The following is a 27,422-nucleotide window of genomic DNA, read 5'->3' on the forward strand; positions in this document are numbered from 1 at the left end:
AAATGGACGGGAATGGGTGAATTTAATTCGGGTGACCATTATATCTACTACTGTGGGCAAGAAACCCTTAGAAGAAATGGAGTTGCACTCATAGTGAATAAGAGAGTGGGAAAGGCAGTAATGGGGTACAACCTCAAAAACGACAGAATGATCTCAGTGCGTATCCAAGGCAAACCATTCAATATCACAGTCATCCAAGTCTATGCCCCAACCACTGATGCGGAAGAAGCTGAAGTTGACCGCTTCTATGAAGACCTACAACACCTTCTAGAACTAGCACCAAAAAAAGATGTCCTTTTCATCATAGGGGATTGGAATGCTAAAGTAGGAAGTCAAGGAGTAATCGGAATAACAGGCAAGTTTGGCCTTGGAGTACAAAATGAAGCAGGGCAAAGGCTAATAGAGTTCTGTCAAGAGAACAAGCTAGTCATAGCAAACACTCTTTTCCAACAACACAAGAGACGACTCTACACATGGACATCACCAGATGGTCAATACCGAAACCAGATTGATTATATACTTTGCAGCCAAAGATGGAGAAGCTCTATACAGACAGCAAAAACAAGACCAGGAGCTGACTGTGGCTCAGATCATGAGCTTCTTACTGCAAAATTTAGGCTTAAATTGAAGAATGTAGGGAAAACCACTAGACCACTCAGGTATGACTTAGATCATATTCCTTGTGAGTACACAGTGAAGGTGATGAATAGATTTAGAGGATTAGATTTGGTAGACAGAGCGCCTGAAGAACTATGGACGGAGGTCCGTAACATTGTACAGGAGGCAGCAACTAAAACCATCCCAAAGAAAAAGAAATGCAAGAAAGCAAAATGGCTGTCTGATGAGGCTTTACAAATAGCTGTGGAAAGAAGGAATGCGAAAAGCAAGGGTGAAAGGGAAAGATATAAGCAACTGAATGCAGATTTCCAGAGAATAGCAAGGAGAGATAAGAAGGCCTTCTTAAATGAACAATGCAAAGAAATTGAGGAAAACAATAGAATGGGGAAGACTAGAGATCTCTACAAGAAAATTGGAGATATGAAAGGAACGTTTAGTGCAAAGATGGGCATGATAAAGGACAAAAAAGGCAGGGACCTAACAGAAGCAGAAGAGATTAAGAAGAGGTGGCAAGAATACACAGAAGGACTATACAAGAAAGATCTTAATGTCCCTGATGTCCACGCTGGTGTGATCACTGACCTTGAGCCAGACATCCTAGAGAGTGAAGTCAAGTGGGCCTTAGGAAGCATTGCTAACAACAAAGCTAGTGGAGATGACAGTATTCCAGCTGAGTTATTTAAAATACTAAAAGATGATGGTGTTAAAGTGCTGCACTCAATATGCCAGCAAGTTTGGAAAACGCAACAGTGGCCACGGGATTGGAAAAGGTCAGTTTACGTTCCAATTCCAAAGAAGGGCAATGCCAAAGAATGCTCAAACTATCGCACAATTGCACTCATTTCACATGCTAGCAAGGTTATGCTCAAAATCCTACAAGCTAGGCTTCAGCAATACATGAACCGAGAACTACCGGATGTACAAGCTGGGTTTCGAAGAGGCAGAGGAACTAGAGATCAAATCGCCAACATTCGCTGGATAATGGAGAAAGCACGAGAGTTCCAGAAAAACATCTACTTCTGCTTCATTGACTATGCAAAAGCCTTTGATTGTGTGGATCACAACAAACTGTGGCAAATTCTTAAAGAGATGGGGGTACCAGACCACCTTACCTGTCTCCTGAGAAATCTGTATGCGGGCCAAGAAGCAACAGTCAGAACCGGTCATGGAACAACCGATTGGTTCAAAATAGGGAAAGGTGTACGACAAGGCTGTATACTGTCACCCTGCTTATTTAACCTATATGCAGAGTACATCATGAGAAATGCCAGGCTGGAAGAATCACAAGCTGGAATCAAGATTGCAGGGAGAATCATCAACAACCTCAGATATGCAGATGATACCACCCTAATGGCAGAAAGTGAAGAAGAACTAAAGAGCCTCTTGATGAGGGTGAAAGAGGAGAGTGCAAAAGCTGGCTTGAAACTCAACATTAAAAAAACTAAGATCATGGCATCTGGACCCATCAATTCCTGGAAAATAGAAGGGGTAGAAATGGAAGCAGTAACAGACTTCATTTATTTGGGCTCCAAGATCACCGCAGACGGAGACTGCAGCCATGAAATTAAAAGACGCTTGCTCCTTGGGAGGAAAGCTATGGCAAACCTAGACAGCATATTAAAAAGCAGAGACGTCACCTTGCCAACAAAGATCCGCATAGTCAAAGCTATGGTTTTTCCAGTAGTAATGTATGGCTGTGAGAGCTGGACCATAAAAAAGGCCGAGCGCCGAAGAATTGATGCCTTTGAACTGTGGTGCTGGAGAAGACTCTTAAGAGTCCCCTGGACTGCTAGGAGGTCAAACCAGTCAATCTTAAAGGAAATTAACCCTGATTGTTCATTGGAAGGACTGATAATGAAGCTCAAGCTCAGATACTTTGGTCACCTAATGCGAAGAGAGATCTCTTTGGAGAAGACCCTGATGCTGGGAAAGATTGAAGGCAAAAGGAGAAGAGGACGGCAGAGGATGAGATGGTTAGATAGCATCATTGAAGCAATGAGCATGAAACTGAGCAAACTCAGGGAGGCAGTGAAGGACAGGAAGGCCTGGCGCAATATGGTTCATGGGGTCACGAAGAGTCGGACACGACTTAACGACTAAACAACAACAAGACAGATATAATTGAGTATCATCGGCATACTTATGATACCTCATCCCATGGTGACAGATGATCTCCCCCAGTAGTTTCATATAGATGTTAAACAGGAGTGGAGAGAGCACCAATCCCTATGGCATCCCACGAGGTAGGGGCCAAGGGTGAGGCCTCTCACTCTGGATCAACACTGAAAGGTATCGGTCCTATTGGAAGGAAGAGAATCAACACAATACAGTGCCACCCACTCCCAATCCTTGAAATCAATCCAGAAGGACATTATAGTATCGAATGCCACCAAGAGGTCAAGTAGAGGTCAAGTACCCCCATCCTGTTCCTTCCAGAGATCATCCAAAAGCATGACTAATGCTGTTTCCATCCCATGTCCAGGCCTGAAACCTGATTGGAAGGGATCCAGATAATCTGCTTCATCCAGAGTCTGCTGAAGCTGCTGCACAATCACCTTCTCCACATCTTTCCTAAAAAAGAGAGGTTGGACACTGGACTGAAGTTGTCCAGTATGGTGGTATCCAGCAATGGCTTCTTGAGGAGGGGGTGAACCAATGCCTCCTTAAGGCGTGGAGGAACAACCCCCTCTCTCAAAGTTGAATTCGCCACCACTAGAACCCAACTACATGTCACCCCCCAGGCAGCCTTAGCTAACCAGGAGGGGCATGGATTTAATAAGCAGGTGGCCAAGCTTGCAGTCGTAAGGATCCTGTCTATTTCCTCAGGCCCAAAAGGTTCAAACCATTCTCAGATAACAGGGAAAGACTGTACCCCAGGCATCTCCACTGGACCAGCAACAACACTAGTGTCTAACTAGGAATGAATTTGAGTGATTTTGTCCAACAGATGCTCTGAAAATTCCTCTGCACAGCCTTGCAGATGAATCTCTGGGTCCCTTTTACCTAGAAGGGCTCGGGTCACCCAAAGCAAGGTCTCTGGGCAGCAGTCTGTGGAATTTTGTTAGAACCTGTGCTATGTCCTAACCATTTTACTCAGAATCAGTAGTGGAACTTTTGCCCAGGATTCACACTGAAGTTCTTAAAGGGCGGATGTATCAGAGAGCTGAAATGGATATGGCAATGTTGTAAAATGAGTAGAGCTATGTCATGTCCTTAGATGAAGACATAATTTCCTGGTTGTGGGGAATGGATGTTTTTTTTTTTTTCCCCTCACTTTGGTCTATACCTTATGTGAAGCCAAAATTGTTGTATATTTCCTGCCTAAAAATGGTGAGAAATTACACTGCAAAATTTTGGTAGCACAGTCAGAGAAATCTTTGAGGCCTCAGAAAAGGGCTCTGGGAATTACAGGTGGCAAGCCCACCCTTGTCCTAAACTATAAATATACTGAACATTTCTATAAATCAAGTAATGTTCTTAGTAATATACACAGCATGCTAAATATTTATAAGTCGTGCAGTTCCTATATGTTTACTGTCCCTGCCAAGGTAACTGACTGGGTACAAATATTTTTCTGTCACCAGAACTTTCCATCTAATTAACTTGCTTTACTACTTTTCTGTTCTCTAGCAGAATAAGGGTAGATAAAAGTGGTAATTTTCCCCGCAAACTCCTACACATGGTTAGCCAAAATGAATTGTTTTATTCTGAAGAGACCATTTCTCTCCTTTTCAAGTACAGAGCAGCCAAGACACAAATGGAGTGGGGTGAGTGGAATCTTGGGTGGGCTTTTCTGTAACATACAGGAACTCAAATCTAAAAATCAGTCAAAGCACAGATGCATGGGTCTTTCTCCCTTACAATCTTTCAATAATCTGATTTGAGGTGGGAGGAAGATTTCCAGGAGCAGCAAGAGAAGCATGGGTATTTGCAGAAACACAAGCTATATTTACTATTATATATATACCTTCCTTACAATTGCTTTACATTGGGAGTTTGCTAATCCAATGCTGTAGCTTATCTGCTATCATTCCCTCTCCCAACCCCTTCCACTCTTCATGCATCTCTTGAGAAGCATTCAAACAAGACACCTAAAGCTGGCATCCCACCCATCTTTAACTTCCTATACAAAAATTGAGAACCCATGCTGCCAAAGGCTTTCCTACTTGACAACATTCTTGTATTGGACTTCCCCATTCAAAAAACCCTCCTCCAAACCAGAAACACAGACTGTTCTATGGGAAGGAGACTCCCCTTTCGTATCACTACTGGAGGTCTCAAATGCACCCTTGTCAAAAGCGAACAGTATCACTCCTGCTCCTGCTTATTCCTCCTGGAACATAGGAAGCTGCTTTATTGGCATCCAATTGTCTGATATTAGTATCTAGTCCGGTATTATCAAAGCTGAGTGACAGCAGTTATTCAAAGTTTTAGGCAGGACTCTTTCAAGATCTACCCCAAAATACGATTCAAACTTTCTGCATGCATAGCTACAATCCCTCTTGCATAGCCCAGTATCAACCATCATGCAGGGACTTAACAGAGTAAAGAAACCAATATGGCTGAAGCAAAGGCTGCTGCAATGCAAACACAGCCATCAGGTGAACACTGATAGTGCATTTAAAACTGTTACCTGTTCCCAAAGCAGAAAATTACTCTCCTGCTAATTTCTACCACCATCCCAATCCCCATTCAAAAGTCAGAATTTTAGAAAGTATCAGCAGTAGCATATTCATTTAGTTTGTGTTGGAACCGTGCCACTCCTGATGCAGAATTGTATTGAGATGAGCTCCTGGGCTTCGTTTCACACACTGGTGCATCAAGATTGGCTCTTCAATAGGCATCTTCCATAAACCTAGGAACTGAGAGAGACAAGGTACAGCACAGACTAGAAGACTGGTAATAACAGCTGTAAGAAGCTGTTCTGTCATCCATTTCCCTAAACATCTAAGCCCTAAGACTCAGCCCACTCTGCAAGCCTGAACTGCATGAACAAGTTTTCCTAGTAACACTACTCTTTGGCTCATCCCTGGCTAGTCCCCTGAAACACCCCGTTTCCCAAACCCTTTAAAGCTGAAGTTGGCAATCTGGGCTAATTACACATTTTGTTCCATGCTGTGGAGCAAAGCTATGGGAGGGCTACAGCTGGTTTGAGGTCAAATGTTAGCTGGCTGTACCAGCACCCTAAGCCTAATACCAGAGAAGCATTAACCAGAGTAATTTAAATAGAAATATATGTATACATTATTGCAAACTCTTCTAGCCTGTTCTTTGACATTTTGCATAACAAAAGGAGAATCAAGGGGCTTGGAAGAAGAGAGGGCCAACCAATACATCCTTTTAAAGAAACAATCAGCTCTGACTAATGTATAAAAACAAACTTTAAGACCAAAGGAGAGAATGTTAATATTACTCACAACCTAGAATAAACTGGCTTTTTTAAAGCCCAACTCTGGTGTGGGCCTCTTGAAAACAATCACCATGGAATGGAGGAAAGCAGCAGGCTTGCAAGGCTTTGGAGCCATGCCCTTCCAGTTGACAGGAGATGGACTCAAAGATAAGAGTACGCAGGGGAGTTTAGAGACTGAAGTCCAGAACAGCTTCTTGGCACAAAACTGAAAGAGAAGTCAGTGCCGAAGGACAGACCCCTGATGGGAGGGAAATGCCATCCTCTCTTTGGTGTTGTTTTCAATCTCCCCCAATTAAAGCTCCCCCAAGATGCCCAGGGGAGTGACATTTCCTGCTCTGGGGCACTTGCTCTTCCCTGGAGTGGCCTTGCTTTTGGGAAGTGATACAGTGTAAATAGTTTAGGAATAAAAGCCACAAACAGAAAGGGGTTTCAAAGAATCTGCAAACAGCCTTGGCCAACAGACATACTGAGAAACAATACAGAAAGAGCTCAATCAGGAGAAGATGTGGTCACCTTCAAGAGGAGGACAAGCAACTTCAAGATTTTTCTTTGGGTCAGGGAGGAAATTAAAGAGTTAGCATCATGACTCTGCATCTCAGAGAGGGAGGAATGGAAGTAACTTGTCTGTGGGTCCTATTTTGTATTTGAGAAATGTAGTATCTGTTGGCCTGTCATGGAATGCCTTCTACGTTTTTCACATGAGTTAACTGAAACAGAGCCAAGGCAGAGAGATTTGGAAGTCAAAATCCAGGTGTACAGATATCGAGCATCCTAGTAAAGAGCATGTGATTATGTGTCATAAAATCATTTTTGACTCCTAGTGACCACATAGATAGTCTCCATGATGATCTGTCCCTAACCTGGTTTTTCAGATCTTCCAACACTGCATTCATTGCCACTATGACTGAGTCCATCCACCTTGCAAAGAGCATGTGCCCATAAATTTTAGCTCGTCTTGGTCATGAGGATCCTAAACTTTAGTGAAATCTCACATGTGTTTACTTAGAAACTAATTCTCAGGTTAAGTTCCTCATTCCACAGTCCTCCTCCAGAGCGCCAGCACATATAACAAATTTAGTGAGAATTTCAAAATCTTATTCCTATCTCTGCTTGGTTGTGGAATTTTGCCAATAATTTCTCTGAGCTCTACAAATGCAAGACAGACAGATTATAAAGTTATACTTCTCTAAAATAAAGAGGCTTCTCAACACCTTTGCCAGAAGGTGATAAAACACTTGCCCTGCTATGGGTGGCAAATTGAAACAGACTCTGTCAAAAAAAGTTGTATTCTTCCTTACACTGAAAAGAATGATCTACATTTCTAGTTAGTGCCCCTGCTCTCAAATGTTTTCCCTGAGCTGTACTAATTGTTGTCAAGCCTACAGCTCTGTTTGTCCCCAAGCTTTGGGGCAGTTCAATCATTAATTTTGTGTGTTTGAGGGAAGGGAGATATTAGCATTCTAGATTTAATTAACCTTATATTAGCTGTATAGTTTGAAACTCTGTGTTTTCTTTAGATAGGAGGGTACTGCTCTCAAGAGCAAATATGTTTGCAATGTGGGCACTATCTGGCCTGAGCCTGTCATGGACACTCAGTTTAGATTGCTGAGAGCTGGAAAGCCCAGTAGCTCCCAAGATACAAAAGCTCCTTCCGCTACAGTGATACAGGAACTGAAAAAACCTGGATGTAATACCAGGAAATCCTGCTCTAGCTGAGGCTTCCTCAGGGCATCTAAATGAAGAGCTCCACCCAAGCCTAGGATTTAGTTTATTTTAGAGTTTTATTTAAGTATGCTGTTGCCAAGTTGATGGCTTAAATGTCACTCAGTCTCTATGAAGTAAAAGTTTGAAGCTAAGCTCTGATATGCTGGGCCTAGCTAATTTGCAATGACTTCTCAAGTTCTGGTGGTCACATCCTGTGGCTTTTTTGCATTGTCCAGTAAATTTGTCATCCTTTATTCAATTACCTGGAACACTATATCTTTACTTCTCAGGAGACATGGCTAATGCTGCAGGATCAAGAGTGTCTTTTCCATATTTTAATATGTTTAACTGCTTTGATTCAGAATGCTAAACCACAGGCATTTTGAAGCCTGGGTATTTCCAGCCTTGAAGCAATGATAGGTTTGATAACCCGAGTGTAGGCAGCATTCTTCCTAGAATTCCACCCTATAAGAAAGAGTTTATTATCAAAAGCAGTGAAAACATTGGTGAAAAAGTTGATAAGAGTTTAAAAGGGAGTTAAAGCCCAAGGAATGTGGAGAGGCTGTTTTGCATTTGTATATTAAGTTACAAAAACCAGATCCTTCTAGTGGCAACAGTGGCTGTTTTTAAAACAAGGCTGACAAACGCAAGACAGCCGAAAGAAAGAGGTTAATAGAATGAAAATCACTTGCTATTGCAGTAGCTTATGGATATCTACATCTTGGGTATAACACTCCTGAAAAGTCATGATCTTCTATCATCCAATCTCGAGCATTCATTTAAATGATAAAAAAGAGAGGTTTCTAGTCCTGCTGGTGACAGTAAGTTATCTATTGATAAGGAAAAGCATCCAAATACAATTTTTGTTGGACAGAATAAGACAGTGTCCTGCTCCTAATCTCCAAAGGAGGATTAAAAAAATATATTGTATCCTGCATTCCAGCCAAACTATGCTCGCTAGAGCAATATCCAAGCCAGCCAATTTAAAAATGAAATCGGTTTTTATAAGCACTTCTTTCTTCATAAAACGGAAACACAAGAACAAGAAGTAAGTGGCACCATCAGCAATCAGAAATTCCACTGTCAGTTTTCAAGCGATGGAAGACTGTTTTTCTGTGGGCTTATGTGTATAGGGTAAAGCGTTCAAACCTCCATAGGTTTCCTATGACAGACTTCACCATCTGCCTCCAAACAGGAAATGAAAGCCCCTTTAGGCAAGGGAGGACATTTCCTATACCAAGCATCAGAAACTGTAGATTCCTGCAAACTGGGCTTCTCCAGGACATCCCTTGGCATTGTGCAGACTGAGGTAGATCATGGAGCAAAGATGACATAAACATCCTGTGTAAATGTAATGCTTTCCTCAGCCTGGTTCCTCCGGTTGTAATGGGGCTGATGACATCCCAGTTACTATGGCCAAATGTAACTGAGGCAGGGACGACAGCTATTTCACAACTAAAGGTCCACCAATGGATTTGCTTCCAAGAGGCACAGACTCCATTTAACACTCTGCTTGGGTAAGGTTGGTGAAAATTTCTTGAATCGCTGGTCCTCCTAATTTTATATAGAGACATTTTTCTGAAGTCCATCTAGCTCTACAGGATGATTTTGAAACTGACTATTATCTTTAAATAAAATCCCTGTGTTTTCTTTTTCAAAAACTCTCGTACTTTCCCCCTGGTTACATAGTTATATAAGCAGGAGTCCCATGCCCCCATGCAGAGCAGTCAAGAGGGGATGATAAATTCCCCCACAGCCCTTTTGTCAGAGCAATTTGGAACATGGACGTAGCCTGTGCTATGGTTATTCCTTGGCAATGCTGTATCATCGTCTTTTGTAAAATGATCCATTAGAGAGGCACTCAGCCTGGAAACCTGTCTGCCCATAACAGCTGTGTGGTAACTAGACACTCTTCCTCTGTCTTACAGACAGTGGTGGAGGGTCTGAAGAAAAGAAGCATCCAAGTTTACCAGTTGCCTTGTGCTAGATAGCTCTCAAATCAGCTGAGAACAGGATGGAAAGCAGTTTTAGTCTGTTTCCTGGCTCGGCCTGGCCCTGCCATATCCGCCCCTTGCTGAGCCTTGACGAGGTGCAGCATGAAGGCCACCACTTGTTAAGGCATTTCCTATCAATACAGCCTTTCCTTTGTGAGGAAGGTTATCGCCTTTCAGCAGCAGCACTGATAAACGGCATAGGATTTGTGAATAAAGTTAGAGGAATGTTCCCCAGATGGAAAACTAGAAGCCTTGATCATGTTTAGTTATTTATCTGGCACAGACCATCATAGATTGCCTCCTATCCCACTTTATTTTCTACAGTGTGAACAGGCAAATAGAAAAGGGCAAAGTTGGTCGAACCACCAGAGTTGTTATCTGAACCATTCATGATGCATCTAATGATATGAGGTCCTGGACCACAAAATATATTAATTTATTTACATCATGTCTTTCATTCCAAGAAATCAGCATGAGACACATTATATGTCTCCCCCACTTTTCCCAAAATTATTTCAAGAGCAACCTGTGAGATAGATTAGGCAGATATACTGTATCTAGTTCAAAATCACTCAGTGAACTTCAGGGATAAATGGGCAATGTATTTCTGGGTCTCTCTAACAGTTTCATCAGCTTAATCAAAATAGCAAAATGGCCCTGGTGTTAGGTGGAAATCCCATTGTCAGCACAATTTGCAACAGATTAACATTCTTCTTGCCCACCTATATGGGCAAAATGTTCATGCTGTTCTATTCCCCAGTTATAAGGTGAAAGCAAAACAGTTCTGAGCTCCAGGCATGTAATTATTAGGCCTGTACACACTTCAAACATGATTTGGAAGAAGAGCTTCAGACATCATGCAAAACAGCACCGCTCTGCTACTCATTAAAGCAGCTTATCTTTGTTCAGGCTCCCACGTGAGCTTGATAAAAGAGGAGACTGCTTTAAGGAGTTAGCCCTAAATGCAGACACAACTTTTTTCAGGCTAATGAAGAAGCCTAAAAATAGGGGTGCTGTGCTCAGGCATGTGCAAGGTCTGAAGCAGTTCTTCCACATCATTTTTGAAAGAATGCACAGTTCTAATCATTATTATTGGCATCTGTGAGTCCACAGAAAACCATGATATCAAAATGACAATGCATGCAAAGGATATCATCATGCAAATTCTGTCCTTACAGATTTGCATTCTGACATCTGACAAAGGGATAGATGTCATTGCATTTATGTCATGATGTAGTCATGCACATTTCATTATCTGCCCCTCTTGCTCCCCCCCCCCCGCAGACATCCATGGTAATAGTGATCATTTCTTGAATACACTGAAGTCCTATTTTACAATGGTATAGCTATAACATGATTACAATGATGCTTAGTTCATCAGTGCTTTACCTGTATCAGCAACAGCTGAACAAGAAATTCTGCCTCTGTTATTTATTCCAGCTGGAAAATTAGACAACATATTCCTTCTGAAAATTGTTCATTCCAGGTTACACAAGTTCTGGTAATGAAATAAGTCCCTCTATTGTACTACCAAACCCTGTCAGTAAAAGCAAATGGAAAGAAGGATCCAAATGAGAGTTTGGCTTCTTCCTTGATTGATTTTGCGGACTTCAGCAGGATCTATAGCTAAAGAGACAAGTATTGGAAGTATAAACAGGGGCCTGCCTACTTGACAATGAAATAAGTGCTACACAGTAATCAAAAAGCTATGCTATTGTTGGCTAAAAGCTCTCCCACATATGAAACTTTGGATCTTCAGTGGTGTTTGGATTTCTACAATTTATTCTGTTCTTATTTTGGCATAGTTGATCATAAAGGAAAATTATTCTTACTCATAAATATACTGTAACCCATAATAACGTTAAGTTATACTACACATAAACATGACTTGAGTAGACCCACAGATTGCTCTCCATTAATCCATCACCGGAAGAATGCAAAACATGGGGAAAACAATAATGGAAACTGAAAAGGTTTGATCTATGGAATTTGCATGGCAGAAATGTAGGTATAGATCATATAACTAGTCCTGTGAGTGCAGATATAGCATTAGAAGTAAAAGTTAAATAGCAATATTTGACAATTTCTTGGAGACTTGTCATATCACCTTTAGAAGGAAAAGGATGATCTCTGTGGCATCATGAAATCTATGTGGTGGAATAGTGCAAGGACAGCTTTTCTGAGTTGATGTGAATAAACATTTAGAAGATTCCAATTTTCATTTAACACTTCCCTTTTTCCCTAGTACCCATGTTTGCATCTCAATACAATACAAATTTCCAAAACCATATAGAGCAAAACAAATATGGGAGAAATGGTTTTAGATCCCTGTACTTTTTGTGGAATGTGTAGTAAACAGTTATCACTGCGATGATTTTTGTCTAGTGCGGTGGGATAATATCTAGGGGAAAACATTACAATAATGTGGGGGAGAGCTTTTTGCTGTTCTCAGTAACAGCTGAGGGGTGATTTTATCCCTTCCCTTCCCATTTCATAACACACACCCTTACATTTGGCTGCATTTTACAAGAGGGTGGAATTCCCATAGTGGATCTTAGGCAACTAATCAAGAATGATTCAGGATTCCTTCCACCCAATCCAATGTCACTCTTCTTCTGGGGCTAGGCAGCTCCACATGTGCATAATAGTCCAAAATGTTCAACACAAGCAAGTAATTAAAGGGTTCCTTACATGACATCACTCAGCTCCTGAGTAAAACAAAAATGGATTTGCAACCGGATGAAAATCAATGTGTGATAAATTAAAGGGATATACTATACATGAACTAAAACATCAAGACTTCATCAGAATGACAGTACAGTGGACAGGAATATATCTTCCCTTAAAATCAGTTGCACAATCCTTGATCACAGGACATTTTTCTTCTTCATATTTGTAAAGTCAGTAGGTATGCTCTTAAAATATCCTGTAAAGTTAATCATAGTTTGGGGAAAGTTTTAATCAAGAAAATAGCTAAGCAGAAAGAATTTTCCTTCTCCAGTTGTGTAACTGCTCCAGACTTATATACACAACTACTTTTAGGTAACTATAAGGACATTTGCTTTTGGCTCTCTCACATAGAAGCTGGGTATTGGTCCCACAACTTTGTAATTAACTTGTAGTTGTCTATACAGTAGGGCATTTAGAAATAGTGTTGTTCATAGGCTTTCTCATTCTACATTATTCTTTATTAGAACTTAAAACATGTCACATAAGGGTTGAATCACAAGGGACACACATCCAAATACATAATTCGCATTATGCTACAGAAGATTCTGGATAACCTATGGCCTCATAAAAATGCTCAGGGCTGATATTTCAGTCATCCAAAACAGAAGTAGATAACTCTGTTGTAATCAATATATCCAGAAAGGTACCACAAACAAAGCTGCTGTACAATCAGAGGCATCCACAGGATCCAGAACTTTCATTGTGATGTCACACTGTAAGCTTCACCCTTTTTATAAGTTTGTGTGACTACATGATGCATATACAAAAGGGGCGGTGCTTGTAGCATTACCCTGCAACACCACTTTTGTCAGTCTAAAGAAAACAGCAAGAACTTGTGGATGCTGTCATCTAGCACAGTGTTTCTCAACATTTTTTCACCTGTGGCCCCCTTCCAATCTTGTTTTTCTCCTGTGCCCCCCCCCCCCCCCGTCCAGGTCCCATGACTGGATACGAGCATGGGACAGTAACTGATGCATTTTCTGGCATCAAGAAGACAGTATTTGCAGTAAAATACAGTTTGCTTTTCTATGGTCCCCTCAGCATGTGCCGTTGCCCCCCGTTACATGTTTTTTACTTGTGGCCCACTTGAAATATCCTAGGGCCCCTAGTAGGCCACATGGTTCCCAGTTGAGAACAGCTGATCTGGAAGATACCACTTTGGGGAAGGCTGATGTAGCTAATACAGGATTCTGCTTCCCAGCAGCCAACTACTTGCCCTTGCAGACTCACAAGCAACAGATTAAGGCAATAGCTTCCTCTCACTGCAATTCTCTGTATGGACTCTTTTAGGCAAAAGCTGGGACCTCATCACAACTTTTTCTTCTTTTGTCTAGAAGCATTCCAACTGTCTTCACTCTGCATGGTGAAACAAAGGTGCAGTCCTTCTCTTCCCCACTATTTGCACATATCAAAGGACTCAAAAGAGCAACAAGGTTAGTGGGGAGCAGAAATACAGTAAGCTATCAATATGTCAGCCAGCCAGCATATATGGGCCCTTTTTCTTCAAACACAACTCATCATTACTTGATCCAAAAGTGGCAGGAAAGCTTTTTATAATGAAGGGGGATGATAGAACTTGCTCAAGGTAAAATATATTTAGGAACCACAGGACATTCAGGCATATAACAAAAGAAACCAACATTTTATACTGAAAAAATACAGTGACTTGTTTTCAAAGAGTTTAGTTAAAAGACAACCAAGTTGCTAGAATCAGTTGTACTTTACAGAGGTCTTTCCGATTACTCTATCTGTTCCAATTTAGGCTCAGCTCATTCAGCCACTGTGATACTTATTTGCTTCCATGAATAGAGGATAACTAACTAAGCACATTTATACACAATACACAATCAGAGTCCCAGGCTTCTATTCTGGTGGGAGGGGAGCATTTGAAACTAAGGAAGATCATGACAAAAATTCACAAACATAGTTTTAACCAACCGTGACCTTTGCTCCAGTCTAATAGTTATGCAAATATGTCCTTCACCTACCACAATCTATATATGCTGGTAGTAAAATACCTTACATAGATTCAGACATAGAAAAGAATCTTATCTTAGAAATACAAGTTAGATCAGATGGGACAGCAATTCAATCTGAGAATCAATACTGTACAATGATTGCTAAGTGGTTTCAATCTCTCCACAGACAACATGTCTGGACTTTATGACTCTAATGCTTCCGGGCAAGGCTTTTATCATCCAATCACCCCAACACTGTCTTTCACTTGTAACCCTCTTGTGTTTTCTCCCATTTCTTGTATATTTTTGTACCACTGTAAATTATCAAGACTAAAAAACAGAATAGCTATGTCTTGGCAGCAGCATCCAACTGGAAATACCTAAAGAAAGCTAGCTCATAGACAATATAATGACCACATTTGGGCTAATGTCACATTTAACCTATATATTTATATCTGCAACAACCATTACTTGGGCATTTAATTATACAGCCAGGGAGAATCATGAATCTGTAGGGGTGCATCATGTCTTTTCTTCTACTATGGAAAGAATTCAACTTAACCTATTTGTTTACTATCCTCTGTTTCTCTCACACACCTTCCATCCAACAGGAAGGCAGGCAGGCAGGTAGATCTTGGAAGGATATCAGGATTTTACATTATCAACTAACTGAGAGTAGTCCAAGTGCCAACAGCAATTTATTATAAATCCTGTTTCTCTTAAGTGTGTGAGCCACTGAGGTTACCACAGAATGACAGCAAAAGATGAAGCAGTCTCACAAACAATGACTCTTAAACAGGAGGTTGCCATAGTAATAAAATCTTGCAGAAAAGATTAGAGATTACCATCTTAGGTTTTCTAAGATGCCCTATTCTTGATGTGCCATTCCAGTAGCTCACCCAGGATTTCCCTTTCTCTGGCATTTTTGTTTCAGAGATTTGGGTTTGAATGTCCATAAACTACTTCTTCAAGGGAAAGGAGGAAACAGAAGACAAGAGGAGCACACAATCAATTCTAACCTTGGTGATGGCATGACTGTATTAAAGAGCTATTGGAGTCATTAGCCTGCAGAAAAGTTCACAATTCTTGCCACTTTAGAAGCTACAAGCTGCAAAAACCAGGTATCTCTAAAGAAGAGGAGGAGATAAATATAAGATATTGCTACCTCCCAACTCTAAATGACACATTCAGTGATATTTTAGATACAGAACCACCTTTGGCTACCTTCTTCAACTTTACAACTTGTTCAGAGACCCACAGAATGAGTTTGTGATTATAAATGTATAAAAATGCATTACAAAGAAGTGTGTCTTTAAAAGCAAACTCTGATTTATCCTGTCCTGAAAAGAAATCACACTTGTGGCAAGCCTCAATGAACAGTGCGGCCCCGTTCACACATTGCTTTAAAGTATGGTTGTTTAATTGTGGTTTATTAAGCTATAAACCATGATTTATATATCACTGTGATTGGCCTCAGATAAGCCCAATCTAAATAAATTATATTACCATTTATTTGGCACAGTGTAGTGTTTAAGGTTTTACACAGAAACTGAGTAATACAGGTTCAAATCCCGCTCAAACACAGAAGCCTGCTAAAAATCAGGAGGAGTCTGGTAGCACCTTTTCTGACTAACAAGTTTTATTAAAAGGCATAAGCTTTTGTGAGATGAGATCAGATGAAGTGAGCTGATTTCTTCCACCATAGACTAACATTTCTCTCCTCCTACCAAGTCTGCTAAGTTACCTTGGTCCAGTCACTATTTCTCATTCCAGTCTAACTCACAGGGATAAAATGAAGGAAGACCTGCCATATATATTGCCTAGAGCTTTAAGAGAAAAGGCCAGCTATAATTGTAATGTAATGTAATGTAATGATGACAATAACGCATGACCCAGTCTATATGTAAACAGTATGTGCCTGTAACCAAGGTATACACTTGGTCACCTGCAGATCTAGTTCATTATATTTCAGAACTTATTTTCAGTATTTAAGAAGTTCTGTACTGGGGACTAGATGGTAAGATTCCCTAAGCAACACATTTGTAAAAGAGTTCCACTATCTGTCCTTATTATTAGACAACATGAATGTTTTCTATTTCAGGAGGGTTGCAAAAATGGAGCAGAGAAACTTAATGGCAAGCCTTGAGTTCGGGGTGAGGAAAGTCACTTCAGAGGGTAATGGACTTTAAACCATCAGCCCTAACCAGCAAGGGCTAAAGCCAGAGATGATGGGAATAATAATCCAACCTCTGAAGGACACTGGGTCTCCACTCTTACCTTAAGAATGAACAGTGTAACAGAATAAGGGCCTGAATAGCACCAGAGACCAGTGTCCAAGTGCTCAACAGCTTCCAAGTAGGAGATGGGGACAGTGATCACCATTTCCATGTTCCACAAAGGAAGGGGGCCATTATATTCCCTTTTTCTTTGGAGGGAAAGGGAGTATCCCTGACTTTTCCAGTACTGCAGTATGATTCCACTCTGGTTTCAACCCCACCAAACCACGGATCATATTAGTACCACCCATTTCATAAGGCAGAACAGGAAAGGGAAAATTTATTTTCCTTCCTATTTCTCGGTGCCAGTGCCCTGCAGACCTGACACAGCTGCTACAGTACTGTATTATTATGTAATTCTCTACCGAAACACCTCTCCAGCCAAAAAAAGTTTGCAGCCTTTAGCAGAACCCAATGGTGGTCAAATACAGAAGAGGGTTTATTTATAGTCACATATCATAGCAAGGAACCTATCAAGGCTGCCCTCACAGCTGCTCAGACTGTTGTTGGAATGTGTACACTGTATATAGAGGAGATATATATAGTATTTCCAGACATGAACAGTTAAGATTCCTCTGAATGCCAGTTTCCAGAGAGAGAGTAATCTCTACAAAGACTTTTAAAAAATCATGCTGACATGTGTTAATCAGCTCACCAAGACAAGAATGTCTACATCACACCCAACAACTGTTTTGTGGATGTCTACTCTTAATAAAGTAATTATTACTACCTCTGTATCCTTTGCATGAATTTTTCCCCTAAAGTTCCCTCCTATGAAGTACGAGCAGATATCTATCCATCCACCTATCTACCCATCCATTCTCCTATTTCAGAATAACACTTTGTGCATCTGAAGAGAGGGATGTAGTTCACAAAAATGTATGCCAGAACCAACTTCCTAGTCTAAGCAGTTGCAAGACTTGGTTCTGTGAACAAATCTGTGTATCACTGCCTCATGAATGAGATGAGAAGAAAGGCAAAAGATCTACAGAATGACTCCTCTGCAATATCTCTCCAAATGAGAGTTAAAAGGAAAGTTGTCAGGAGTGACAAACCATGGAAAGTGTTTCTTACTGCTACTGAAATATTACAATAAAAAGTTTAAGCCCAAAAAAAGTAACCCTAACAGTAAGAGTACAATAACCTTTTATCTCAGTCCAGTAACTGTGGACAGCAAAAGTTTACCTCCTCAAACTATGGACACATCATTTCAGCCACTATTTCCCAACTTGAAGCCCTTCAGTTTGTTAGATCACATGCTGGCTAAGAATTATGGGGATTGAAGTTGAAAACATCTGGAGGATTCTATCTTGGGGAAATGTAGGCTTAACTAATTTAAGGGTCTTCTGGTTGCACTATTAGTTATTTGTGAGTATGCATAAGAATACTTGAATTGACCCTCTTTTCTCCTGTTTTTTGCTATATTCTTCTACTTATCTATGTCTGAAGTGAAATCATGTGGAGGACAGCTCAAACATGAAAGATGGTTACAATATGCAGATTCCCATAGCCACACTGAACATGATAGCTAATGGACACTTTGCCATACACATAGCAACACATCCCAGCACACACAGCTCTTAAAAACCATTCAAAATTAAGAGCAGGCCTCTAGAGTAAACTTCCCCAATAGATGTCTTGCTTCCAGGTATGTTGGGATTACAGCTCCCAGAATTCTAGGCAGCAGAACATTGTCTGGAAATTCTGAAGGCTGGAATCCCCAATACATCTGGGAGATACCAAGTTGGGGGTGGGTTGCCCAGAAGTCAATGTGAACTGAATTCAGTCCAGTCTGATTTTCATATGTCTCTCTCTACCTAGCACCAGCACCAATTTTCAACAGCTGTCCCGAAGTATTATAGCAAACCCAGCGAATCCAGAGACAGGAACCAGGTGGGCCACTTTTTAGATCTGAGGTTCAGTCATAAAACCATCACGCTCCACATGTCAAAAGTCTCATCTCCTCTTGTCAAGTACTTTTGGTTGGCTTATCTAATTTCATACTTACAACAGTGGAGTAAATATGGAGTAAATATGGCTGGATCCCCTTGGTCTTTATCTGGTATACTAATATCCCCCTTCAGAGCTTCAAAACATTCCTGCCTCCTGTTCTGAGGAATTATTTTTTTCTCACGCACAATGTATATGCACACAAATGGAGAAACGGTCTTAAAAAAGGTTTTATCTTTTGGAATATATGTTGCCTAATAATACATGCTGCTCATTTTGCCTTCCCCGCCTCAAATACGGGCACTTCAACCTTGTGCAGGTTACTGTGCGAGCAGACACGGCTACTTTTAAGGAAGACGTATGCCTCGATGGCACTTGCGCCTAATATCAAGCATAGTCCCCCCTGGATCTAGTAACAGCGAAGAAACAATGATGAGGCACGCAGTCAACCGGCCAAAGAAGTTCTTGGAGCGCCATTTGGCAACCGCGCGCCTCCACCTCCAGCGCGCAGATTACACAAAGCCCTATTAAGAAGACAATGCCGCGGTAGAAGCCTTTTGGGTGCGTGCAGCTCGCCTGGTATTCTTTAGGTCTTTTCCACGCAGAAGGGCTTCCCATAATTCTGCTTTCTCTACCGCCAGGTGGTCACGACTGCCCATTCACAAACATACACACGCACGCACATGTACACAAACGCGTATGTGTAGATGTATACATGTTCGATTTGGCAACCTACAGTTAGGCTTCCAAAATTCTTCCCTCGACAGGAATCTTGCATTTCTCCCATGCCCACCTATTTCTCCCACCCCCCTTCTTTTCCCCCTTCTTTTCCCCCCTCCCCTCTCGTTCGAGCACCACAATGGCATTGTCCCACGCGGAACGTGCCGCGAATACGAGTTCAAGTGGGCGTGGCTCGCCCCCTCCCGGGATCAGACGGATGGTCTCACGCAGTGGACAAGCTGCGGGCTGCGAGCTGCACTTGTTGTGCCCCGAAACAAGGCTTTCTATCGGAACTGGCGCAAGCAGATCTGTGAGAAGAAGCCTACGCTGGTTTTTGAAGCTCCCCCAGCCCCAGTTTCATGCCTTCCTCCCAAAGCGGCACGGGATCCCTCAGTCTCAGGCTAGGCAGCATTTCGAAATTCGTGAGCACAGAGCAGCAGCAGCGCCGCTTCCCGGGAGCACGATCTGACGTTCCCTCAGCCCGCCCGCCCGTCCGCGGTAAACAGATTTTTAAAAACCTCTCAGGCGCCTCGGAGCGGAGCCGAAGCAGCCCTCGGTTCGGGCACGGCTTACCGCTGAGCCTGTCCATGGTCCGGAGCATGAATGGTTTGAGGCGGCAGGCAGTTCCAGCACCACGTGCGTCCCCGCCGAGATCGCTTGCCAGCAGCTGGCCGCTGAGCGTGGGTTGCTCACGGCGCGGCTCGGCCCGGCCCCGAGTAAGCAGAGGGATGCGCCCCGCTCCTCCGGCACACAAACGTCAACCTTTCAACCGGCTCCCTCAGCTCTCGCCTAGCAGTCCCGCCCTGCTGCCGTTCCTCCGCCTCAGGAGGACTGCCAGGTCTTAGCGCCGTTCGGTCAAGATGCGCCCCTCGCGGAGCGAACCTCCGCCGGCGCTGGGCCGACTCCAGTCGCTTGCCCCGCCCTTCCGGACCAGGTGCGACCGTCCGTAAACAATGACAATAGCCTGTGCTTCCTGGCGCGCGTGTGTGCGGGGCGCCCAGCCCCGTCCCCCGCTGCCCCCCTCTGCGGCGCGCGCTTTTCCCCCTCCCTCACCTCACTTTTTAGAACTGCTTTCCCCCATCTCCTCACTCCGTGGGTGCTTGCCTGCCCACCCTCAACTATGCTTGTCCAGGCTGAAGTTGGTTACTTAACCCGCGTTTCCCAGATTCTTCCAGGCAAAAATGCAAAAGACCGCTCAAGCTTAAGGTTTATATAATGGTAGATCTAAAATTAAGTATAGAACAGACCCGTAGGATATATCTCTGTATACATTCTGCCCCCTTTTTTGTATTTGACACATGCCATATAGCTGTTTATAACTAGTCAACGGAAGTGTATGTCATTAATATGGTACTCTCTCAACAGTAAATGTTCCCAGTGGCCCCAGGAATAGTATTTTTCCTTACCACATCACACATGTCAGTTTTCTAACCCTCCTCATGCTTCTGTATAGGAAACACCGGGCATGAGGTCATAGAGACTAGTCAGTGTGTGATTAACACACTTGGAATATGCTTTGCCATGTATTGGAGAGTGTAGGATACTTGTTGTCTTCCTAAGTAAGAAAAAGGCAATAAATTGGCTGAAGCAGACATGGTGTCATTTCTTCAGGTCTCTTCTGGTATATCCCGGAGTAACCAGCCCCATCCTAAGCAGAGTTAGCTATCTGCCTTCCTTGGTTCAGCAGAAAAAGAATATCCTGGCTTGAAATTTGCTCTCTGCATCGCCAATCCCTATCCTATCTGTATTGTCACTGCCCATCACCTCAATTCTCTCAGAGGTAATGTTCACACCTTGAAATTGCCTAATAAGACCAGTACAGCTAAGCACAGCTGTCCCACTCCTAGGCTGGGGATGAGATGAAAGCAATGTTGTGGGGATATGCCAGAATATTGCCAGGGCACATTTGGGGCATGTTTAGGTGCAGGCAAAAAAGGTTCTTAGAAGTGCCAGCACCAGGACTTATTATACACATGTAAATGGGGTAGAAGAGCTAGTTTGGTGTAGCGGTTAAGATACCAGGCTAGAAACCAGGAGACTGGGAGTTGTTCTCTTTTAAGCATCATTCCAGCTGGGTGACTTTGGGTCAGTCACTCTCTTTCAGCAGGCAATGGCAAATCACTTCTGAAAATCTTGCCCAGACAGCTGCAGGGACGTGTCCAGGCAGTCATCAGGAGTCAACACTGACATGAAGGTACAAAAAGAAATAGAAAAAAAGGGGTGGGCGGATGGGGGATGGATTGGAACCCTACTCACATATTCTCCACCCAGCTGGGTTGCTGAATTCCAATGAGGTTTAAATAGGGGCTGCTTGCCCAAAATATTTTGTTGCCCAAGAACAACATAGCACGCACAAACACATAGCCTTGTAAATGCAGCTCCAGCTGCAGAAAGTGTTTGTTCTGGTTCTTCCATCATCACTGGTAATGGAAGAACATCTTCCACTACATGTGGGCAGCAGCCAAGCAAATCAGGCAGAGGACAGACACCCAAACTCTGGCCATTGCTTCCTGCCCTCCAACATCTGCTAACTGAGGCAACTGTTCCATCCTGTCTGATGGTGGGATAGTCCTAGTTGGATGCCTGTACTGTACTGCTGCATTTCTGAATGTCTGGCCCACAGGCAAACTAGAAGGGCTGACGGTATATCCAACAGCAGGGAGTGGCTGGAGGCTTCTTAGCATTCAAAGACAAAGAAGGAGTCCACGGCTGGTAGAGAAGTATAAGAATAATGGTAAAGTTGGGAAGTTTGGGAACACAGGTTATCCATGGCTATAATATGCTCAATAGTAGTATGAGTGACTACAGTAGTACAGACTTGTTGGAAAGAAAAGAAAAGAAAAAAAAGAGAAAAGCCCTCCTTTTAGCATTTCTCAGCACCTCACTGAGAAGGTATACAAAATCAAATTCTTGGTATGATTCACAGACCACTCAGCCTGAATTCTTCCCTCATCATTCATTTGAGGGTTTGTCACAAAGCAGCCAATTTGGTGCAGGAAGCTCCCCCACTCCCTCCCTCATTTTGTGGTCATGCAGCCTCTCCCACAGGGAAATGGTGGTCCAGTCATCCTGTTGGCAGTGACTCAGAATCTGAGAGGAAAGTTCAAATCTGTTTTATATGAAATGTTAATCCCAGGTAAATATGCTAGATTTCAGTCATCCGTGTTTCTTTGCAAAATTATTGTCAAGGTCACTTCAAATTTAGCTTGACTTTGGCAGTCTTGCATTTACTACCATGTTCAATGCTTTACATTAAACTTGTCTACATTTTATCTGTACTACATTTCCTGTTTCTTTTGTTTGTTTACATTTTTACTTACTTAATATGCACACATTTACCTGATACAAACATTAAAAGGAAATAGAAGAAAACTAAAAAATGAACTAAAAAAAGAAAGGAGAAAGAAACTAAATGGAAGAAGTATATATAAAGCAAAAGTCTCAGTTCTTAAACAACAAATTAAATCCTGACTATACAGAATAATATTGACTTGACTTTCATAAGGCAAAATTCATTCATATGCAGAAAGTACATCCAATGGTTTAAAATCAGATGTAATAAGACTCTTTCCATGTTTTAGCTGCAGGCCTTGGAAGGTAAATCTGAAGTGTTTCATAACTCTATAATTCCAAAATTTTGGAATATAATTTATCACCACACCCACATTTTTAACCCTTATCTCTTTTCCCAAGACTCGTTTAACAACCTTATGAATATTAAACCAGAACAAATAAGCTCAAAAAATATGAGTTAGTGTCCAATCCAAAATATCACACTTCCAGTATATTGAAACAGAAAGCCAACCCTTACTACCCATCCTCTGGGGTGGCTACTAAACATAAAAGAGAATATTTTGCTACACTAATGACATTTTAAGATTATCATTATTATTAGATTTGTATCCCATCTTTTTTGCATATAACTCAAGGCAGCAAACATACCTAATATACAGTACCTGCCTCCTGTTTTCCCCACAACAACCACCCTGTGAGGTGGGCTGGGCTGAGAGAGAGCGACTGACCCAAAGTCACCCAGCCAGCTTTCATGTCTAAGGGAGGCCTACAACTCACAGTCCTCTGGTTTCTAGGCCAGCACCTTCACCATGACACCATACTGGCTCTTTTGTAGATTATAGGATACCAATTTAACATTCTTTAAAACTCTAGCCTATTGGTTTATTAAAACAGGAGATTCTAATTCTTTGCTCCAAATTCTTTGCACGTTTTCCATGTACTATCTTAGTAGTAGTTTTGGCTATAAGCTTGGAAGCTACAAAATGTTTTTCCAATGATGTTAATAGTTTAGGAGTTTCTGAATGACAAATACATTGGGCCCAGATTTTAAAATTAAGAGAGGTCTTAAATCTATTGATATTCTATAGTTTTAAGCAACCTAAATTCATTTTGTAAAACAGATGTTTTAAAGGACCGACTAACAATCAGCTAGTAAATTTTGTATGGCGACATATTGCAAAGACCTATACAGTTGCAAAGACCGTACTGAACTGGAATCTTTGCCATCCAAATTGTCTGATAAGGGATCACCCTGTTTTCATATCTACGTATGATTTTACGGTTCAGCTTGTGCACCTTTGTGAAGTATGAAGATTATTTTGTGAGTGCATCCATGTATTCCAGGTATACATCATGCACTGTGAGGCACGAGTCAGAGATCCATTGAACTAATCCATTGGAAGTGAAGTAAAAACAGCAGTAGGAATTGTGGGGAAAAATTAGGCGGTATAGAGCACCCAGTCTGATTTTCATGGCTGAGATTAGGCACAAATGGCTCCTCCTCACTCTGGAGATAGCCCTTCCAATTCATTCCTGAACCGTTCAGGGGGGAAAAAAAATCTGGGAAGTAGTATTTTCTCTGCAAATTTTTTTTCTTCTTTTCTTTAACTGAGAAAGTAACCCATGTCCAACTGCTGTGATGCACCCAGATTCTCTTTTTAAACCAAAGGTGACAAATTCGCATGAGAACCAGTTCATAAACACAAGGGGGGGGGGATTTGCATTGCAAAAATCTCTAGTAAGTAAAAAATTAAGAATATTAAGGCATGCCATTAAACCTACATTTTTAAAATTTTCTAAAACAAAACTACTTTTTTTTTTTCTTCCATTTCACTATGGCTGATGACCTGGCCAAAAATTTCATTATCCAGAACAATATTTCATTCAGTTTGTATTGAATGACAATAAAAAACCACTGAATTTAATCACATGAAACTTGGCAGAATTTATCTCTTCAGAAAAGCCAACTATGCCTGACAATTATTTCCAATTCTGCCCATTTTTAAAAAAATATTAACACTTCTGTTTGAAAGAAAAAAGAGGTTTCGTCTTCAATTCAGAATACATCACCTTCTCATATGATGCTATTGTTTCTGCAAATTTAGCTGAGAGAGAGCGACTGCCCCAAAGTCACCCAGCCAGCTTTCATGTCTAAGGGAGGCCTACAACTCACAGTCCCCTGGTTTCTAGGCCAGCACCTTCACCATGACACCATACTGGCTCTTTTGTAGATTATAGGATACCAATTTAACATTCTTTAAAACTTGAAACCATTTCAAATTACCTTTAATGGAAAGCAGGCTAAAATCTGATTACATATATCTTTAGTCACACAGGAAAAAAAAAACCCAATTGCCATTTTCATCCCCCAAATGGAGAAGCATGGAGGTTTGAGGATTCCCATCAAATTTAAGAGTTGAGTCTAAGTCACCTGTAGCTGCTAGGGCCATCACAGATGGAAAGCAGCCAGCCTGGGGCAGACACTGCCGCCAGACCCTTTAGCGTGGACTGGAGGAGGAGAACTTAGTGCCAGGAAAGAGATGGAGCAGTCTGGGCATGCCTCCTGGCTTATAAGTGAGGTCTGTTGAAAGAGCTCTGTAGAGAATTCAGCAGCTTCTTCACCTTGGCCCCAAGAAATCACCCCAGAGGGCATTCTTGTTCTTGCTGTTTAAACAGTAATGATGTTCAGCTTCTTTTGCATCAGGAGGTGTGCTCCCCTCCCAGCCTGGTTTCCTGAGAGACATTGCCCCATGGCTGCTTCCTGCCCTGCGGTCCCCTCCCCCCCCCCCCCCCCCCAGTCCTCTGGTGATGAGCTACAATTTCCATAATCCCAAGAAGCACTGGCAAAGAACTCCAGTCAAGATTGGGAAAGGCTCCCTAGAGGTAGGAGCTCATCTGAAGACATTTGAATGAAGAATTAAGCATTCTAAATGAAGCATGATTATTAATGTCCTTAACAAAAGAGTAAATTAATTTTAAAAACTATTGGCCCCAATGTAACATACTGCTAGTGGGGAGGATGATGCATACACCAAACACACCCAGTTTCTACATGGTAAGCTCCTTGAAACAGAAACCATAACACTTACACTTAGGTAGACCTTGAGCAGCTAAATTGGTAAAGCAGAATATTGCAGTACAGCCATTGTAGAGTCCTTGGTGCTCTCTGAGCTTGGTTGTTTGCTTGCAGATGTTTCATTACCTGACTAGGTATCATCAGGCTAGCACATCTGCAAGCAAACAACCAAGCTCAGAGAGCACCAAAGACTCCACAGTTCAACCCTGAGCTACATATATTCTCTTCTGTTGGAGTACAGCCACTGGTTTGATAAATGTTTTCCATACGTACACGTTTTGAAGTGTTTGCCTCTGTATATTTCATGGATATTGGCAAACAGTACCAGATTCATCTTCCATGTGTAACGTTCACTCCTTAAACAGGAAGGGTAAGTTGCTTTTGTTGTCACAGGGTACTTTGTAAAGTAAGTCATTAGAACTAAAAGAGATATGGCTACCCAGAAACTTCACCGTTTATCTAGAATTTCAATTCTACCCTCCCAGGTTTAAATCCAACTGACTTTCCTTTGGAATAAATTGACTTCTGAAAACTGTTTGGAATTTGAAAAATGTTCCATAAATATTAAGTCACACTGTGACCTCAGTCTATTTAATGGAAACATTTACACCCCAATCTTATTTTGCCAAAGTAATGCCTTCTTTCATGGAGCAGAAGATGTTTCACAGCAGCTTTGGCCAACCTGGGACTCAACAGATATTTTAGGTCTTATAACTCCCAGATTTCTTAAGCATCAATACAAATCAATGTAAATATGACCAGACAAATTTACTAATGTGCTAAACTAAACTGAAGCAATTATTAACTCAATATTGTAAACATTATTTGACTGAATGAAGATGTAAGGATTCATTTACTAGCAAGAGATTTCCTTTCCTTTCTTTGTTTTTGTTTTTTGATATCCCTAAAGAAATACTTTGGCATAATTCTGCATATTGTCAGCTCTGAAGTAAGCTTTTTTTTTTTTTTTTTTGAGTCCACTGAGGTTTAATCCAAGGTAAGTAAGTGTAGGGTTATACCTTCAGTTAGGAAGAGCATGAAAATTGCTTATAAGCCTAAGGGATGATGAAAAACTAGAAAATGTTCTCAGCTCATATGGGCAATATGCAGTTCACATGGTAAAAAGCAGCATTGCTTTTGATATGTAATCAACATTCTCTCAGCTAGAGTAAGGAGATATATAATATAGAGTTAATCATTCTCCTCCTGGGAGTGGGGGGAAATTGTTGTATTCTTATACAAGGCTGAGTTTTTGATTTCAGAAATAACAAATAAAAAATTAGTATCCTAAAATTATGAGTTGGAGAGAGCCTTGTTGACCATCTCATCCAATTGTGAACTTGATGCTGAAGAACATCCCCAACAAAATGGCTTTTCTTTAGACAGAATCAAAAGCGGATACCAACTAAGATGCCATACTAACATGGCATTCATCTCTAATATGTAAAAGAAGAATGTATTTATTACATTAATTTATATGCCATTCCATTTCCAGAGACTCTGAGTAGCTTTGTCAGTTCATACAGTATAGAGAGACATGCGTTTGCCCACCTAGTTGGAAACCATAGATTTCAGCTTTGGAGCCAATTCATTCAAAGAGGAAAAAAATGATAAGACAACAACATGAGACAACTCACAATTATTTTGTTCAAACAGTGTATTAGGTAAGAAATATTTTTTTTCTTTTAAGAA

General features: G+C 41.5%; 1 protein-coding gene across 3 annotated transcripts in view; it reads right to left on the reverse strand.

Annotated features, from left to right (window-relative positions):
- Positions 1-20,207, reverse strand: part of AFAP1L1 (actin filament associated protein 1 like 1) — a 78,937-nt gene extending 58,730 nt beyond the window's left edge. Inside the window, exon 1 of one of the 3 annotated variants that reach the window (XM_025169465.2) lies at positions 19,934-20,207. In XM_025169465.2, the coding sequence (XP_025025233.1) occupies positions 19,934-19,961 (28 nt within the window). In that variant the 5' untranslated portion in view covers positions 19,962-20,207. The remainder of the gene's footprint in view (positions 1-19,933) is intronic. The other 2 variants (XM_025169463.2, XM_007421102.3) reach the window with 2 other exon arrangements.
- Positions 20,208-27,422: the final 7,215 nt, after the last annotated feature.

Source organism: Python bivittatus, unplaced genomic scaffold (assembly GCF_059951505.1).
Source record: "Python bivittatus isolate LINGU-HERP-01145 unplaced genomic scaffold, Pbiv_v1 ctg000080_np1212, whole genome shotgun sequence".
Classification (NCBI taxonomy): domain Eukaryota; kingdom Metazoa; phylum Chordata; class Lepidosauria; order Squamata; family Pythonidae; genus Python; species Python bivittatus.